At 49.8% G+C, this 18,718-nt stretch overlaps 1 protein-coding gene across 1 annotated transcript in view; it reads left to right on the forward strand.

Annotated features, from left to right (window-relative positions):
* Positions 1-628: 628 nt before the first annotated feature.
* Positions 629-18,718, forward strand: part of KSR2 (kinase suppressor of ras 2) — a 190,982-nt gene continuing 172,892 nt past the window's right edge. The window contains exon 1 of the mRNA XM_053368015.1: positions 629-783. Within this exon, the coding sequence (XP_053223990.1) occupies positions 691-783 (93 nt within the window). The 5' untranslated portion in view covers positions 629-690. The remainder of the gene's footprint in view (positions 784-18,718) is intronic.

An 18,718-nucleotide genomic window follows, 5' to 3' on the forward strand; every position in this document is an offset into this window, starting at 1 on the left:
CGAGGCGTGCGCCGCAACCGTTCCTCGCGTGTCGCGGCCGCGCGGATTGACAAGGCAGGACGCCTGCGTGTGTGCGCGCGTGTGTGGATGCGGGAGCCGGGCGGAGCGAACGCTGCGGGCCGGGCGAAGAGCAGCCCCCAACCCCGATCCAGGCTGCCAGCGAGCGCCGGGCGAAGGAAACCGCGCGTCGCCCGTGGAGCTGCCGTGTGAACGCCCCGAGGGGCTCCCCCGGGGCTCCGGCGCGCCCCGCCCCGACCCCTCCCCGGGAGGAGGCGCCGCCGCCGCCGCTGCCGGAGAGATCGCCCAGGCTCGCATGGAGGAGGCTTGACAGCCGGGCGGGCGGGCGATCGCGAGCGAGGCAGCGAGCGAGCGCGCGGGCGAGGCGGCACCGGGGAAGGTCTGGCGCGGTGGGGGCGGCGAGGAGGGGGCGGCCGCGGCGCCGCCGCCGCCGCCGCTGCCGCCGCTTGGGGGGATCGGGCCGGCGGCCGCATCCCCCTGATCCAGGAGGAGGAGGAGGAGGAGGAAGAGGCGGCCGAGGGGCAAGCCATGGAGGAGGCCGCCGTGCCGGCCCCCGGCCACCCCCCGCCGCCGCCGCTGCTGCTGCCCCCCCCTCCGCCGCCGCCCCCGCCGCCCCCTCCGCCGCCGCTGAGCCTGCAGAAAGCGCTGCAGCAGTGCGAGCTCGTCCAGAACATGATCGACATCAGCATCTCCAACCTGGAGGGGCTGCGCACCAAATGCGCCACGTCCAACGACCTCACGCAGAAGGAGATCCGCACCTTGGAGGTGAGGCGCGGCCCGGAGAGGCAGGCAGGCTGGCTGGCAAGAGGGTGGGGGGCTGAGAGTGAGGGGTCGTCCAGGGATGGACGGACGGACGCGGGGATGGGGGAGCTCAGGAGGGAAGGGGGCGCTTCTCTTGTCCCCCCCTCCGCCCCGTCCATCCCCAGTCCGGGCCCTCGAAGGCTTTGCCACCGAGGGGCGCGCGGGGAGACGCGGAAGGGGGGGGGGTTCCTGGTCGTAGCTGTGAGTGTGTTTGTGTGTACGAGAGAGAGGGAGAGAGAAAGCGCGCGCCACGGAGGCTGCGCGTCCTGCAGGTGCCTAAAGGTGTCGCTGGCTTTCTTTCTTTTTTAGTAGGGGGGAGGGAAGAGAAGGGGATCTCCCCCATCCTTGCCCTCATTAGGGCAATTTTCTTTCCTGCTTTTCTCCTTGCTCAGCCACAGAACGATAGATCCCTCTGCCTCTCCCCCCTCCCCCCCCCCCGAGAAGGAGGCCGTCCGTGGATACAGCCTCCCTCTTGTCGTGGCTGCCTTTGCAGGGATAGTTAAAAATAAAACCGTCTCTGTGGACTCTTAGGAAGGTGGGGAGAGGCACCAGAGAGAGAGACCCTAAATGTGCCTCCTGGAGCAGCTGATTGGAAGGGTCCCCCCTACCCCAGCCCAGTCCTGTTGGGAGCCCAGAAGGCGAGGCTTTGGTGGGGGGTGGGCCTCTTTTTGCCACGCGTGGTTGAAATGTGGGGTGCGGGGGGGGGGAGGGAGAGAGAACCAGATCCACGTGTTCGGCACGCATGAGACAGGCGCCATGCGGCGCTTTGACATGGGAGCATCAGCAGGGGCTATTGGGTCAGGCCGAAGGGGGCCCATCTCGGCCAGCACCCTGTTCTCACAGTGGCTGGCCGGAGATGCCTTATTGTGGGAAGTCTGCAAGTCCACAACTCTCCCTGCTTGCCGTTCCCAGCAGCTAGTATGCAGAGGCAGATATGCCTGGACAGCAGAGGGAGGTCAGGGCCATTGTGGCTGGTAGTAGCCGCTGAGAGTAGCCTCATTTCCCCTTAGTTTATCTTCTGAATTGTCACCCAATTGTCAAAGGCCTGTGTTTCTTCCTGCCCCCCCCCCAATTTATTCATTTGCAACTGTGCCTGGCTTTGCTTACCTGTTCTCTGAGCAGCTTTGCAAAGTTTACATAAGCACTAGTGCACCTTGACCCAGGACCCCAGCCTTTTGCAGCCTCTGCTGGCAGCATGTCTGCCACCTGTCTCAGGTCTAGATGCATGGAGGGTGTGTTATTATTACTACTATTTTCCTTGTTGCATTCATACCCCACCTTTCCCTCCAAGGACATGCCTGTTTCTTCCCCTCCTTATTTAATTCCCACAACAGCTGTGTGAAGTAGGCAAGTCTGAGATGTAGAGACTGGTCTCCAAGGTCACCCAGTGAACTTCATGGCCAATGAGCAGAGATTTGAACCTTGGTCATCCAGGTCCTAGTCCAACTCTCTAACCACTGCACCACACTGTTCTGCAGGCTCTTTCAGACTGGTGTAGTGGGGAGCAGCTGGACAGGTGGATACTGTCATTGGTGGGCCCTCTCCCCAAGTGGACTTGTCCCCTTTTCGTTGGTGTCCCCTTGCTTTTCTCTCCCCTCTAGGCCCGATCCATGCAAACCTTATGGTGGTGCAGCTGGCACATTTGCAAAGCTAAGCAGGATCTGGTATGGTTTCAAACTGGATGGGAGACTGTATGTTGAGATTCCTGCATGGGAGAGGGTTGGACTAGGATGATTCTATAATTCCCCTCTAGGCCCAATCCATGCAAACCATGCTGTTGATTGGGTCCTTAAAGAGGGCTGGTGGAGGAGAGCTTGTAGGAGCAAGCAAGAGGGGTGGAATCAGGCCCCCAGACCCCTGTGGGTCAAAAGTGGAGCTATGTAAGCACCGTACCTTGGCACACCCCTTGAACGTAGTTCCTGACCCCTGATACCTGCCCTGCTGCCTTGGTTTGACCTGTTCTTGTAAGTCCCCTTTGCAGTTCCTGGACTCTGCGTCTTGAAGAGCTGTGCAGAATGGGGCATTATCAACTGTGGCACAAGTGGGAAACCTCCAGCCCACAGGCCAAATGCGCTGCTCCAGGGCTTTCTGTCTGGCCCCTGAAACCTTCTCCAGTTCCACCCTTATTTCCAGGACACACCATTCACAAGCCAGGCTTCACACCACAAGAGTTTTGGGCTGGCTGGAATGTGTCCCTGAATCCTGATCATGTCTCTTGATTGCCTGGATGGGAATGGAGGAGAGTTGTGTGTGTGTGTGAGAGAGAGAGAGAGAAAAGTGCCCTGTAGAAATCAGCCTACTGCACAGAAGTAGAATCGACTTCTGTTGCTCCACCCACTTCTGCCCCTGGACCCGCCCATCATTAGCATGTGGCCCCCGGAATGTTGCACAGGAAGGATTGTGGCCCTCAGACTGAAAAAGTCTCTTCTCCCCTGACCTGTGGGCCTTCCTTAAAGCTACAAGGGTAAAATCGTGGTTCAGTTTGCCAGAAATTAGTAAAACGTGCATCCCTGAACACTTGTCCAGTTGTGGGTTCTCCTGTGGCAAATGCTCATTTAGTGGCTTGTATCCTCCCCTCCCTGCTGTAGGTTTCTTGTAGCACAATAACTTTTTCCAAGGAGGGCCAGATTTGATGAAGTGAACATGTGAACTGCCCCAGGGGCCACATTAAACCAGCAGATGGGCCGGATTAGGTCCCCAGGCCTGACTTTAAACTTACCTGTTGTAGCAGAACGTTCATGTCAGGACTGGCTGCCATGTAAAGGACGAAGCATCTACTGGGGGTTTGACGATAGCCTTGATAGCTTTTATTCTTTTCTTTTCTCAAGCAGCTCTTGGTTATGGCAGCTTAGTGATACCTCCAGTTTCAGACGCAGTCTACCATGGAACTGAGAAACACATATGTAGGAGGTCCCAGGCACTGCTCAGATCCTGACTTGCTAAAGTTTAGCAAAGTTATTTCCTTTAGATCAGGCATTTGTCTGCAGATCTGTTGCTCAGCAGTAGAACATGTACTTGGCTAGTTTGATGTCTGGCATCCCCGGGAAAAAGGGATCACGGGCGTTGGGAACTGGAAAAACTCTTCTGCCTGGGGCTGGCTTTACACATTGCACGGCAGCAAATTCCGTGCTTGCGGAGAACTGCAGGTGATTCCGTCCTTCTCACTAACTTTTCTGTCTGACCTGCATTTGTGACGACTTCTTTGTTGCGTTCACACATTACATTTTCACATGTGTGCTTAAAACGTCTTTGGTGGATGCCTGGAAAACTGCAGGCGATTCTCGAATTGACTTTGCTGCCAGACAGACAACTTTGCAGACACTTCTCTGTTGCATTCACACATGTACATTTGCGTATGCCTGAAAAATGTCATGTTTGACATAGTCCTTAAACCTGGGAGAAGTGCTGGTGGTTGAGGTTATTGGACTGACCATTCAGTCTGGATGAAGAGAAGGACGCTTAGGTCAGAAGCTTCCTGCTGAAGGTTGACCCAAGTCTTGTCCTGTTGAGGGGCCACATGCAAAAGTGCCCACATCTCACTGATCCAAACGAATGGCTGAGGAAGCACCCAAAGTGACAGCAGAGTTGAAAGTTTTGGATGAACATGAATGATAGTTAAAAATGTGATCATATAATTATCAGGTTCACTGTACATCACTAACAAAAGAAGAGTCCTGTTGGGTCAGGCAACTGGCCTATCTCATCTTTGAAGGCCATCCAAGACCTTCTTCATGCAGTGCCTAATTAAACTGTGGAACTCACGGCCTAGGACCCTCGTACCTACGGGACCGCCTCTCCCGGTATGCCCCACGGAGGACCTTAAGGTCCATAAATAGTAACACTCTAGAGGTCCCAGGCCCTAAGGGAGTCAGATTAGCCTCAACCAGAGCCAGGGCCTTTTCAACACTGGCTCCGGCCTGGTGGAACGCTCTGTCTCATGAGACCAGGGCCCTGGATCTGATTTCTTTCCGCAGGGCCTATAAGACAGAGTTGTTCTGCCTGGCCTTTGGCTTGGAATCAAATTGATCCCCTTCCCCTCTTCCTTTCTCCTTTCTCCTTCCGTGATGGAACTGCTATTTGGGGACTTTCCTGGCTTTTTTCTGGCCCACGTAGGACCAGTCCGGATAGTTGGCCTTGGTGAAGACTTGACGTTTTCATCCCCCAAAAAGTTTTTGATTTGAGTTCTTGCTGAAATGAGGCTGCATTTTAATGTTGCATTTTAGTCTTGTTTTTGAGTTGTGTTTCAATCAATTGTTTTTGTGCTGGTGTTGGCTGCCCTGAGCCTGGTCTTGGCTGGGGAGAGCGGTGTATAAATAAAATTTAATAATAATAATAATAATAATAATAATAATAATAACAACTCACTCCCACAGGAGGCAGTGATGTTCACCAAGTTGAATGGAGTTAAAATAGGATTGGACAAGGCTACTGGTAGCTACTAGCTATGACAGCTCTGCTGTGCCTCCGTGGATGGAAGCAGTCAGTGCTTCTGAATCCATTTGCTGGAAACCACAGGAGAGGAGAGGGCTCTTGCGTTCGAATCCTGCTTGCTGGTTTCCCACAGGCATCTGGTTGGCTGCTGTGAGAACAGGATGCTGGACTAGAAAGGCCATTGTGCTGGTCCAGCAGGCTCTTTTTATGTTCTTTACGAGAGTGGTCACACAACCATCGGTCCACTTGCTCTTGCTCTTGTCGGGGATTGAACACGGGACCTTCTGCATGCAAGGCTCTACCAGAGAGCAATGGACTTGCCCATGCAAACATCACATGGCTTGGCAGGCTTATTGGAACAAATAAGTTTTGCAGCAGGTGCCAAACGCAGTACAGTGAAAGAGCCTGAAATCAATGAGCAGGGAGTTCCAAAGTGCACACACTGTCATAGTAAAGGGCCGATTTCTTGCAAGTGCAGAATGAATCTCATTTGTAAAAGTGCCATTTCCACATTTCGGTGATCTAGAAAGAAATGCACATTGGCAGAGGAGGGATCCCACCAGAGGACCTTTTAGACTTCAACCAGCCTCTGCCAAAAGCCACGAGGACTCAGTTGAAGATTACGTGTAGAAATGTCTCAGTGTTTAGAGCACCATAAGCAAGACATGCTCAGGAGCGACTACCAAAGTGCCGTAGGCTAGTTGTTCTGAAAGCTTCCTCCATTCCATTTTTTTTTAAAAAAATAATAATCTAGCAAGGCCACCTGAAGGTTTGGGTTTAACAGATGGGCTAAGCAGCCTTGACTTTTTGGAAGTGAAAAAAAGAGATATTATAAGGTTATGTCATTGGCCTTATCAAGGAAAAGCATCAACCCAGCCTTGCAAAAAGCTTCCCCTTGCTGCTTGTTTAGTTACTGGTACACAGAAATTGCTGACACAGAACCTGCACTAGTCTTTTGTGTCTGAAAGGGGGGGAAACAAACAAAAAACACCACCACATTTTGTAAAAGTTCCCTTCTGGGATGCTAATGGGCCATGATGGTTTAAAACAAACAAACAAACAAACAAACAAACAAACAAACAAACAAACCCTCAAAACTGGGCAAGGGGCAGTTCATATGGCAGCTCAGTGGCAGAGCAACTGCTTTGCATGAAGAAGTTCGCAGGTTCAACCCTTGACCTCTCCAGGTCCCCTCAAGTCTGTACTCAGATCAGCTATCCTAGTAGCTGATGGGCCACAAGGCAGGGAGCCTGACAGCAGGTGGCGCCGATGACAGGCGAAGCCAGCTGATGCTAGTTTGGTCCCCATCCTCCCCCATGCTGAGTATTATAAGGGTGGCACTGAGGAGGAAGGTGACAGGCAAGGCTACCCATTGGACTGCTTGTAAGTAAGAAGGCAGGAAGCCAATAGCTCACCGAAGGACCCAGGCTCTCTCTATCCTTGTTGCAATTATGGTCTCTCTTCTTCAGCGGCTACATAGGAGCCTGCCTCAACCCACGTAGCCCAGTACTGGTTGGCTGTGGCTCTCCACAGCGTTGAGCAATGTGGCAGCTGCTCACTGGAACTGGTAGGGCAGAAGGCAGGGAGCCCAACAGTAGGTGGCGCCAGAACCAATGACAGGTTGAGTCAATGAATTCTAGTCTTGTCACCACCCTCCTTTGAGTTCCACAAGGGCAACACTGAGGCTAAGGAAGAGGAGGAGGAAGGTGACTGGCAGGACCACCCTCTGGACTGGTTGTTAGTAAGGGGGCTGGCTGAGGGCAGGCTGAGCTGGGTAGAGCATTGCCCCATTTCCCCAAATGGGCCAGCCTCTACTGCTGTTGCCATGTTCTCCACTGCCTCCGTTCCCCTCTTTCCTCACCCCTTCTGTGTCAGTTTTGAAGCTACAAGATCCTCTGGGCTGAGACTTCTGTTCTTTAAGCTATAAGCTTCACACAGATTGATGGAGCTGTCTAATTAATAAGAAGGACCGGCAGGAATCTCTTAATTAGACGCCTGGTACAAATGATGCTATAGAATGTGTTCCCATTCCTTCCATTTCCAGTGTTGAAGCACTGAGTGATGATGCTTAGGTAGGCGTGGGCGAGGGAGGCTGCCCCAGGATGGCTTTGGGATGGGAGTTTTCTGTTTGTCTGTTTGTTTTGGAGTATGTATTCCGCAGCATGTCAATAGTGCAATCATAGTGGAGTTATACTGGACCGTCCACACATCATTCTGCATTCCCAGTTGTTCAGCAATGCCAGCGCATTATTGCCATGCTGAAGAGCACCATTATTATTATTATTATTATTATTATTATTATTATTATTATTATTATTATTTCGTTGTCCCTGAGAGGGGGCAATGACAATAAAGATATTATTATTATTATTATTATTATTATTATTATTATTATTATTATTACAGTGGTACCTCGGGTTGAGTACTTAATTCGTTCCGGAGGTCCGTACTTAACCTGAAACTGTTCTTAACCTGAAGCACCACTTTAGCTAATGGGGCCTCCTGTTGCTGCCGCACCGCCGGAGCACAATTTCTGTTCTCATCCTGAAGCAAAGTTCTTAACCCGAGGTAATATTTCTGGGTTAGTGGAGTCTTTAACCTGAAGCATATGTAACCTGAAGCGTATGTAACCCGAGGTACCACTGTATTATTATTATCCTACCCCATCTTTTTCCCTGACAGGAACTCAAGGTGACTTACAGATAAAATAATAATACTTAAAAACATGGAGAAAAAAATAATTTAAAAAACAACTAAACATTAATATAATTAAAACACAAACAAACATATATAAATCTACTAAAAACATACTGACGATTACCATAAAAACAGCACAGCGCAAACCCTTTCATTAAAAGCAGTCAGTTTCCAAAAACCGGTTGGAATAAGAAGGCCTTCATCTGCCGGGGGAAAGACAAGAAGGTGGGAGCTAGTCCAGTTCTTCTAGGGAGGGAGTTCCAAAGTCTGGGAGCAGCCACCAAGAAGGCCCTCTACAAGCTGAAGGTGACGTGTGGTCCTCACATCAACTCTGTGAGGTAGGATAGGCTGAAAGTAGGCGACTAGTCCAATATCACCCCAGTGAGCTTCATGGTCCTTGGTCTCGGACCTTGGTCTCTCAGGTCCTAGCCCAACACACTAATCACTGCCCCACCACTGACTTTAAGTAACAGGACATGCACAGATTGTAAATGAAGCAGTGTGTCCCCCACAAAAAATAACCTGTTGAAAGTAGGATTTCATAAAACTGCCCTGATTCCACCGTGAGCTGAAATCAACATGAGTGCACAATAAAAAAGGACATCTGGTGTGGGGAACCTTTGGCCCTGTCATATGTTCCTGAACTACAACTCCCACCTCCTGGGCTATTGGCCACGCTTGCTGGGGCTGATGGGAGTTGTAGTTCAGCAACCTCTGCAGGGCCAAATGTTCCATGTACCTGCCTTAGAGTGTGCTTCCGACTATTTTATTTGCAGCTGTGGCTTCGCATACCAGCTGGGTCTGTTTAGGAGGAACTGGGGGGTGGGGGAAGAGACACTCTTAAGCTTCTCCCAGTTCTTTCTTTGAAGTATCACCTGGCATCATATCATGCCAGGAGATTGACAGCCGGGTGACCCTGCCCACCTGGCAATGTGGCCGAGTACTGGATCCGGCCTGCTAACTGAATCCATAGCCACACCTGTGGTTTATATGGTGATGACACATGGCAGAATTGTGTGTTTTTTTTTGGGGGGGGTGATAGCATTTTGTTCACACCACACTGAGCGACTGGAGGTGATGACATTTTGTTTTCATTTTCTCTGCTGGCTGCCTGTGTGCTGTGGGTGTTTGAACATATCCCCGTTTCCAGAGATGGCTCCAGTTTATTATTATTTTTTGGAATCTGCCGGAGGCAATTTTTTTTTTAGACGTCCTCCCGTCCCATACCTGTCTGAGACAGCAGCATGGTGAAGGAGGTCACTAGCACTGACCTAAGACAAGGGGGAGAGGGCATGTGAAATGGATATATTGCTGAGCAGCAGGGATTGGCAAATTGTTGATTTCAGTTTCTCATTTTTCTAAACTTAAATTCAGCTCCCCACATTTGCACACCATCTTGCAACAGATTTGTCTTCAGTTGGGTTAGGGATCAATGAATTGGTCTGTTTTGGTTTTTCTGAGGTTTCATACACGCCAGACATTTAAAGCACACCAACTTCCCTCAAAGAATCATGGGAACTGTAGTTTGGTGCTGCAAAGTATAGCTCTCTCTGTGTGGGGGTAAACTACAGTTCCTAAGGACTCTTTGGGTGAAACCATGTGCCTTATATTTGCTTTAAATACAGCCTCTGTGTCTCGTTTCCTCCCATTCTTAAGCTCAGCTCTTCATATTTCCACATCACTTTGTGCTATATTTATTTTTAAAAGTCTTCATGAAAATCAATCCAAATTTTACTACAGATGTCTACTCATGTACATATGTATGTGTGCATTTTTGCTTAAGATACACATTTTTGCAAAGCAGTGTTCCCTAATATAATTCATTTTGGTATGTTATTTCTGCTAGCATATGCATTTTCCAGGCACACTTTCTCTGAAGTATATACATATTTTTTTTGTGCACAACTTACTTGGCTAGGAAACTGCATTGCAAAATTCAGAGGAGTGGCGAGGTTCAAAGGAGGCCCGGGTTTCGGTTTGTGGATTGTTTCAGAATGTGCAAATGAGGTAGATTTCACCTCTAGCTGGGAGCTGAATCAAATCTCTCCCCATCCCTATTGAACAGGATCTTTTCTAATAGCAGAGGAGGGGGATTGCATGCACGGAGTTGAGGTCTGAGGCCCGAGATAACTCTGAAAGTCCCCAGCATATTGCACTGATCCAGATTCTAACTACAGAGATGCAGATCTTAGTGCCACCTGCCCAGCAAAAGCGACACACAGACGAGGCTGTGCCTCTCCAATTTACGGTGAGAAATGCAAATATTGCAAAGCTTGCAAACGTAATGAATGTCATTTGCTTTGCAAATGGATGACAAATGTTCTTTGGCCCACAACTCATTTAGTTTGAGGATATATAGCTTCCCTGGTAGAGCTCTGCATGCAGGAAGTCTCAGGTTAAACAATATCCAGTTGCTTAAATAGGACTGAGAAAAAGTTCCTGCTTAGGCAGGAGTGAGGAGTTTAAAAGTTGGCACAAAATGCACCTGCTGAATCTCTGACAGAGAGTTCCACAGGATGACAGCAAAGGTTCAGCTCCTCAGTGTTGTCATAGTTTTATTTATTCTTGCTGTAAACTGCTCAGATTTTTTTAAAAAACGAATTAATGGTATATAACAGTGCGGTGGTGCTGTGGTCTAAACCACTGAGCATCTTGGGCTTGCCAATCAGAAGGTCGGCGGTTCAAATCCCCACGACGGGGTGAGCTCCCGTTGCTCGGTCCCTGCTCCTGCCAACCTTGCAGTTTGAAAGCACGTCAAAGTGCAAGTAGATAAATAGGTACCGCTCCAGTGGGAAGGTAAACGGTGTTTCTATACGCTGCTCTGGTTCGCCAGAAGTGGCTTAGTCATGCTGGACACATGACCTGGAAGCTGTACGCTGGCTCCCTCGGCCAATAAAGCGAGATGGGCACCACAACCCCAGAGTCGGCCATGACTGGACCTAATGGTCAGGGGTCCCTTTACCTTTTCTTAACTATCTTTTATAATAAATAACTATCAAGCGTAATCAGCAAAGAGCTGTTAGGTAGGGCAATAGAGATTACCTTCTTTAGTAATGACTGAAGCCCACAGGGGATCCGGTACTGAGGGTCGGACCTCAGTGATAACAGTGGAAAAACTGTGGGTTAGCTGTAGAGAGCCTCCAGTCTCCCAGCATTTTGTGGCAGGGATATGAGCGCCTAGCAATAGTTTAGATTTGTAGAATTAAGGTGCTGTGTCACCCCATCATGACAAATCTACTTTGGAACTCTTTGCATATTGACACCAGACAGGCCCCTTTGCTATATCCTTAAAAAACCAAACTAATTAAAAAACATTTTTGTTTGCCTCCTCCCTTGTGTTCTTTGTTGTAATGTCAGAACCTGGGACAGCACCTGGTGAAAGCTAGAGATGCAGATTAGGCCAAAAATCACATAGGGGTTTTGTCTGAAAATATAAATATAAGTATACAACACTAGCAGGAAGTGCCCGGTGCTGCTTGTACATTTGAAAAAACTAAAATACATTGTGAATTTTATATGGAAAGGGTAATTTATGAGTTTTAGGGCTGCATGCACTCCCAACCCCACGAATCCTGCACTCTGAACTGACCTGGGCAGCTCCTGCTCCAGTCCTGAATCCATTTTTATTTTTGTGCATAGGTGAGCTAAAGTTTAATTAGGGTTGAATCAGAAATGGCACCCAGTGTCCAAACATAGACAGAAGCTACTGCCTCCACTGGGATGCGGGTGGTGCTGTGGGTTAAACCACAGAGCCTAGGACTTGCCGATCAGAAGGTCGGCGGTTTGAATCCCCGTGACGGGGTGAGCTCCCGTTGCTCGGTCCCAGCTCCTGCCAACCTAGCAGTTCGAAAGCATGTTAAAGTGCAAGTAGATAAATAGGTACCACTCCGGCGGGAAGGTAAATGGCGTTTCTGTGTGCTACTCTGGTTAGCCAGAAGTGGCTTAGTCATGCTGGCCACATGACCCGGAAGCTGTATGTCGGCTCCCTCGGCCAATAAAGCAAGATTAGCGCCACAACCTCAGAGTCATCCGCGACTGGACCTAATGGTCAGGGGTCCCTTTACCTTTACTGCCTCCACTATGAGAACCTTCATCCCGTGTCTGGCTACGATATCTCAAGAGCTTCCAAGTTGGTGCAGGTTGGAACCATCCTGCCAAATGTTGGCTGTGATTTTTCGGAGCCCTCCAAATTATGCAGGTTAGACCTGTCACAACAGATTTGGCAGAGACCCACCCACCAAAGGGGTTGACAATATAGTTGGAGGTGCGCAAATTAGCGTAGTTTGGACCCCATAGTTTGCTCCCCCCGATAAGTCACACCAAAGTCATGTTTTGGTCCACCATCTTGATTCAAAATGGTGCCTGGTGCCCAAATATTGCTGAAGACCCCCACTTCAGGAACCCTTGTGCTGATATTAGCAATGATATCTGGAGAGTTTACAGAGTCTACAGAGAATGGACGGACAGAGAGGCAGACAAACCACTCCCTAAAACAGGCACCCCCAAACTTGGCCCTCCAGCTGTTTTGGGACCACAACTCCCATCATCCCTAGCTAACAGGACCAGTGGTCAGGGATGATGGGAAATGTAGTCCCCAAAAAACATTTGGAGGGCTGAGTTTGGAGATGCCTGCCCTAAAATATACATGTTGCTGGCATCCGTCTGTCTCTGTAGACAATGGAAGAGTGTGCCTTTGGGGGTAAAGTCAAACCATTAAAGAGTTACAGCCCCTGGTGTGGCTGTAGAGGGAGAGACACGTTTTGTTGCAGCTGGGGCAGATGAAGGCATCCAGTTTTGCTGCTACAGGTGCACCATGGCTTATCTTCTTTCTGCTCTCCTCGCAGTAGTCATTCCTCCTCTTGTCACCACTGTGGATACAAAACCCGACTGTCTCCAGATTATCTGCAAGGGATTCCCATACAGAAGAGTTAATATCCCCCGCCTTCATGTCACGCTTTCAGACATCTTTGTAACACAGAGTTGGTCTGCCAACAGGCCTAGTGCCTGAAGCCAGCTCCCTGCAGAGCACATCCTTGGGGATCCTGCCATTTTCCATCCTTTGAGCATGACCAGGCCAGTGTAGACGTCGCTGAGACAGGAGTGCAAACAGGCTGGGGATTTGGGCTTGGGAGAGCACATCTTTGTTTGAGATTCTGTCTCGCCATTTGATGCCCCAAATCTCCATGACGCAGGCTCGTGGAAGGCGTTAAGGTGTTGTTCCTGGCGGGTGTAAGTTGCCCATGACTCATTTCCATATAGCAGCGGGCTCAACACACAAGCCTGGTAGACCTTCATCTTGGTATAATAATAATAATAATAATAATAATAATAATAATAATAATTTATTTATACCCCGCAGATCTGGCTGGATTTCCCCAGCCACTCTGGATGGCTTCCAACAAAACACTAAAATACAATAACCTATTAAACATTAAAAGCTTCCCTAAACAGGGCTGCCTTCAGATGTCTTCTAAAAGTTTGGTAGTTATTTTTCTCTTTGACATCTGGTGGGAGGGCGTTCCACAGGGTGGGTGCCACTACTGAGAAGGCCCTCTGCCTGGTTCCCTGAAACTTGGCTTCTTGCAGCGAGGGAACCGCCAGAAGGCCCTCGGCGCTGGACCTCAGTGTCCAGGCAGAACGATGGAGGTGGAGACGCTCCTTCAGGTATACTGGACTGTGGCCGTTTAGGGCTTGAAAGGTCAAGCAGCAACACTTTGAATTGTGCTCGGAAACGTACTGGGAGCCAGTGTAGGCCGTTAGCACCACATTGCCCCATATCTTTTTGGAGAGGTGAGCCATTGCCATAGCTGCCTTGCCAATACGTTTGTCCAGCTCAGCATTAATGGGGAGGTTGCTATGTTCATTGGAACACAAAACACCTTGCTTTCATTCGAGATGCTTAGCGCTTGCTTTGCATGCAGAAGTCCCCAGATTCAACCCCTCCATCTGGGACTGCCTGAAACGCTGTAGAGCTGCTGCCAGTCAGTGTAAGGTAAAGGTAAAGGGACCCCTGACCATTAGGTCCAGTCGTGACCGACGCTGGGGTTGCGGCGCTCATCTCGCTTTATTGGCCGAGGGAGCTGGTGTCCAGCTTCCAGGTCATGTGGCCAGCATGACTAAACTGCTTCTGGTGAACCAGAGCAGTGCACAGAAACACCATTTACCTTCCTGCTGGAGCCCTACTTCCTGCTGGACCCCTATTTATCTACTTGCACTTAGGGGTGCTTTCAAACTGCTAGGTTGGCAGGAGCAGGGACCGAGCAACGGGAGCTCACCCCGTCGCAGGGATTCGAACTGCCGACCTTCTGATCAGCAAGCCCTAGGCTCTGTGGTTTAACCCACAGCTCCACCCACGTCCCGCCAGTCAGTGTAGACGGTACTAAACCAGATGGACCTTGGGCCTGACTCGATACAAGGCAGCTTTCTCTGTTTGTGTGCCGTAAGGGAAGGGCTGCAGTGCAGTGGTTAGAGCATCTAGCTCAGTTGGTTAGAGCGTGGCGCTGATAATGCCAAGCTTGCAGGTTTGATCCCCGTGTGGGACAGCTGCCTATTCCTGCATTGCAGGCGGTTGGACTAGATGATCCTCAGAGTCCCTTCTATGATCTGAAAGTCCCAGGTTTGATCTCTAGCATTTCCAGCTAGCATTGGCAGACGACCCTCTCTGAAACCCTGGAGAGCTGCTGCCAGTCAGTGTAGACAGCACTAGCTTAGATAGGCCTGTGCTCTGACTCGACAGCTTCCTATGATCCAGAAGAAGGGTTCTGACTACAGTGGTACCTCGGGTTAAGTACTTAATTCGTTCCGGAGGTCCGTTCTTAACCTGAAACTGTTCTTAACCTGAAGCACCACTTTAGCTAGTGGGGCCTCCTGCTGCCGCCGCGCTGCCGGAGCCCGATTTCTGTTCTCATCCTGAAGCAAAGTTCTTAACCCAAGGTACTATTTCTGGGTTAGCGGAGTCTGTAACCTGAAGCGTATGTAACCTGAGGTACCACTGTACTTGGGCGAAACAAGTTTGACCGTCTTCCTTCCCTCCGAAAGAGAGACCTTGCTCCTGTTAAAACAGCATCTCCCTTTTGTCTGCCCTCCGACACACAACCAGCTGTCCTTTTGGGAGCCTGGCACAGTCCTGGGGATCATCTGTCACTATAGTCGGGCTCTCACCTAATGTTGGAAATATGCGTTCATTAAACTTTCAAGCGCAGCCTCCCTTTGCCAAGGGAGCTCTCCAAGGTGGGTTGTATTTCTGCTCCTCCTCTGACGGAATCGCTGGTTGACCTGCCGGTGGGGGACGGGCGGGCGATTGTACTCCACCTCGAGCGGCTGGCTCCGTGCCTTTAATTTATCACTATTATTATTATTTTTCTCTCCACCTGCGTTTCTCCTTTGTTTTAGCGAGATCTTAATCTCCCAGCAGGGCAGGCCGAGGGAGCAGTTTCCAGCCTCGGCTGACGTCAGTTGCAACTCTGTCGATTAGCTGGCGCTAGGCACTGGGAGAGAGGTGCAGCTGTCGTCCCTCTCCCTGGCGACCAGGTTTAATGCCATCCTTACCACCTCTTGCTTCAGCGAGTTGACACAATGTGGTCCTCTGAAGCTCAGCAGGGCATGTTTACTCATTTATTTCGTTGCCAAGTAGTTCTGCACAACAACCCTGTGAGGGAGGTTAGGCTGCAGCTGGCCCCCACGGTCATCCAGTGAGATTTATGACCGAGTGGGGATTCGAACCCTGGCCTCCCGGGTCTTAGTCTGACACTGTTACCACTACACCGCACCGGCTCTCCTGTGCCTGGGGCTTGCTATCCACACAGGCTAGCACGGAAACAGGGGTGGTGCATGAGTACATGTTAGTTTTTCCAGCAGTTGTAGGCAATGGAGGTAAAGGGGCAGTGACCCAATAATTGTTTACTTTTCCGGCTGATTCACCAGCTATGACCCCTCTTGGACAGAGGTGACTTGGCCACTGTCCTCCGTGCTTCATGCTGAGTTCTGGATTGGATGACTGTAATGCGTGCTACATGGGGCTGCTCTTGGATACTTCAGTTGGTCCAAAACACAGCATCCGGATTACTGGGTGGTAATCCATTTACAGTAGATCTCATGTAACCCCTGCTTACTAACAGCTGCGCTGGTTGCCAGTTTGTTTCTGGGCACAATTCAAGGTGCTCACGTTGCCCCTATTTTCCAGAGGCAATCCTGGCTTTACAGAAGCTGTCCCACTTTCATGATTTGATCCCAGAACGTCCTGTGTTTCCTTAGCGCATCCCTATTTTCATCAGAGAAATGTTGGAGGGTCTGGTAAAGGTAAAGGTAAAGGGACCCCTGACCATTAGGTCCAGTCGTGACCGACTCTGGGGTTGCGGCGCTCATCTCGCTTTATTGGCCGAGGGAGCCGGCGTACAGCTTTCGGGTCATGTGGCCAGCATGACTAAGCCACTTCTGGCAAACCAGAGCAGTGCACGGAAACGCCGTTTACCTTCTCGCTGGGAAGGTTTACCTATTTATCGACTTGCACTTTGACGTGCTTTCGAACTGCTAGGTTGGCAGGAGCAGGGACCGAGCAACGGGAGCGCCTCACCCCATTGCGGGGATTCGAACCGCCGACCTTCTGATCAGCAAGTCCTAGGCTCTGTGGTTTAACCCACAGTGCCACCCACGTAGGACATCCCTATTTTCATCAGATAAATATTGGAGGATATGGAGTTATGTGGCCCCCGAGCCAAGGAGATATGTAACTATACAATCTTTAGAAGTCATCTGAAGGGAGTCCTATATAGGGAAGTTTTCAAAAATGGTTTGTTATGTTTTTATCCATGTTGGAAGCCTCCCAGAGTGACTGGGGCAACCCAGTCAGGTGGGCAGTGTATAAATAGCATTATTATTATTATTGAATAGGACATCCCTTTTTTCATCAGAGAAATAGTGGAGGCTACGACGTTGGTGTTTAAAGACCTAAATAACTCGGACCCCAAATACCTGAAAGACTTCCTAAGTAGGGTTTTGGTTTGATCTAACAGGGCTTATAGGTTATTATGTTTAGGAAGATGAACCTTACACTCCGTGGCTACTGCTGTAGAATAAATGCAGTGAAGGATGACAGAGGGATAGAAAGAAGATAACAATGCAATAGAAAATGTGTCTTAATTTAGGTTTAGGGTTGGACAAATCTACTGATTTCATTTTCTCTGAGTTTATACACATACTGTACATTTAAAAGCATGTTACTTTTCATCATAGAATCCAGGGAATGATAGTTTGTTGGGTGCTGGGAGTTGTAGCTATGTGAGAGGTAAACTACAGTTCTTTGGGGGGGGGGGAGCCATGCACTTTAAATGTACGGCATGTGTATGGAGCCTCAGTTTCTCATCTCCCCAGCCTAAGCTTGAGTTCAATTCCCCATATTCCCACAGCAGCTTGCGGTATATTTATTTTAAAAGTTCCTCATGAAAATTCCTCGGCGTTTTAGTGAAACTGTTTCTATGACACTTTGCCTAATATGCACTTTTTTTTTTTGAAGAGCAGTTTTCCTACTAAAATGCTGATAAATTTTCATGAGGAATTTTTTTTGTTTAAAAAATAACAATAATGCAAACGGATGTGGAAAACTGCACTTAAACTGGAGAAACTGAGAGAAACCAAAATGGATCGATTTACACATCTCCAGCCCACCTTTCCCATGAAGGCGAAGGTGCAACTGCTTCGTCCTCCTCTCCTATGGTGAGACTCCATCTGCACTATACTTTTCAAGCAGTATTACCCCACTTTGAAACAGTCACGACTTCCTGCAAAGAATCCTGGGAATTGTAGTTGCCCAGGGTGCAGAGAGCTGTTAGGCAAAACCCCTATCCCCTTCCCAGAACTACAATTTCCAGAGTTCCTTGGGAAGAGGCATTGACTGTTAAACCACTCCAGGAACTGTAATTCTCTGGGGAGAACAGGGGCACCCTAACCAGAGATGGAGCTAGCTGCTCCAGCCCCCCCGGGGGGGCATGGGGGTGAGGCGATTGTCCCAGAGGGGCACCGCGGCAAGCGTCCCAGGGGGCAAAACGCCCAGGGGGGTGGAATGAGCAGTCCATGGCAGGCCGCACTGCTTTGCCAGCAGCCTTCCTCCCTTCCCTCTTCCCTTTGACAGCTTGGGGGAGGATCCCCCCCAGGAAGCAGCCCGGGAGCGGGGGGGGGCAATGGCGTGCTGCCCGCCTGCGACTCTCAAACCTCCCCTGCGCTGTCGAAATGGTCAGGGAAGGGGGGAAGGTCGCCGGCAAGGCAGCGCAGCTCTGCCCCTTCCCCTGACGGCTTGGTGTAGGATTGGGAGTTGCGAGCGGGTGGCGTGCTGAATGTCACCCCTCTCAGTGATGACACCCGGGGCGCATGACCCCCACCGCCCCTTCCACCACCCCTGATCCTAACAACTATCAGCATCCATGACAAACTACACTTCCCAGGATCCTTTGCGAACTGCTATGTTGGCAGGAGCTGGGACAAAGCAATGGGAGCTCACCCCATTGCAGGGATTTGAACCTCCGACCTTCTGATTGTCACTCCTAAGATGCTCAGTGGTTTCTACCACAGCGCCACCTGTGCCCCCATATCTATCTATCATCTATCTATCTATCTATCTATCTATCTATCTATCTATCTATCTATCATCTATCTATCTATCTATCATCTATCTATCTATCATCTATCTATCTATCTATCTTCTTCTTCTTCTTCTTCTTCTTCTTCTTCTTCTTCTTCTTCTTCTTCTTCTTCTTCTATCTAAAAATATATAAGGCAC

The sequence above is a fragment of the Podarcis raffonei genome, chromosome 16, assembly GCF_027172205.1.
Source record: "Podarcis raffonei isolate rPodRaf1 chromosome 16, rPodRaf1.pri, whole genome shotgun sequence".
NCBI lineage: Eukaryota > Metazoa > Chordata > Lepidosauria > Squamata > Lacertidae > Podarcis > Podarcis raffonei.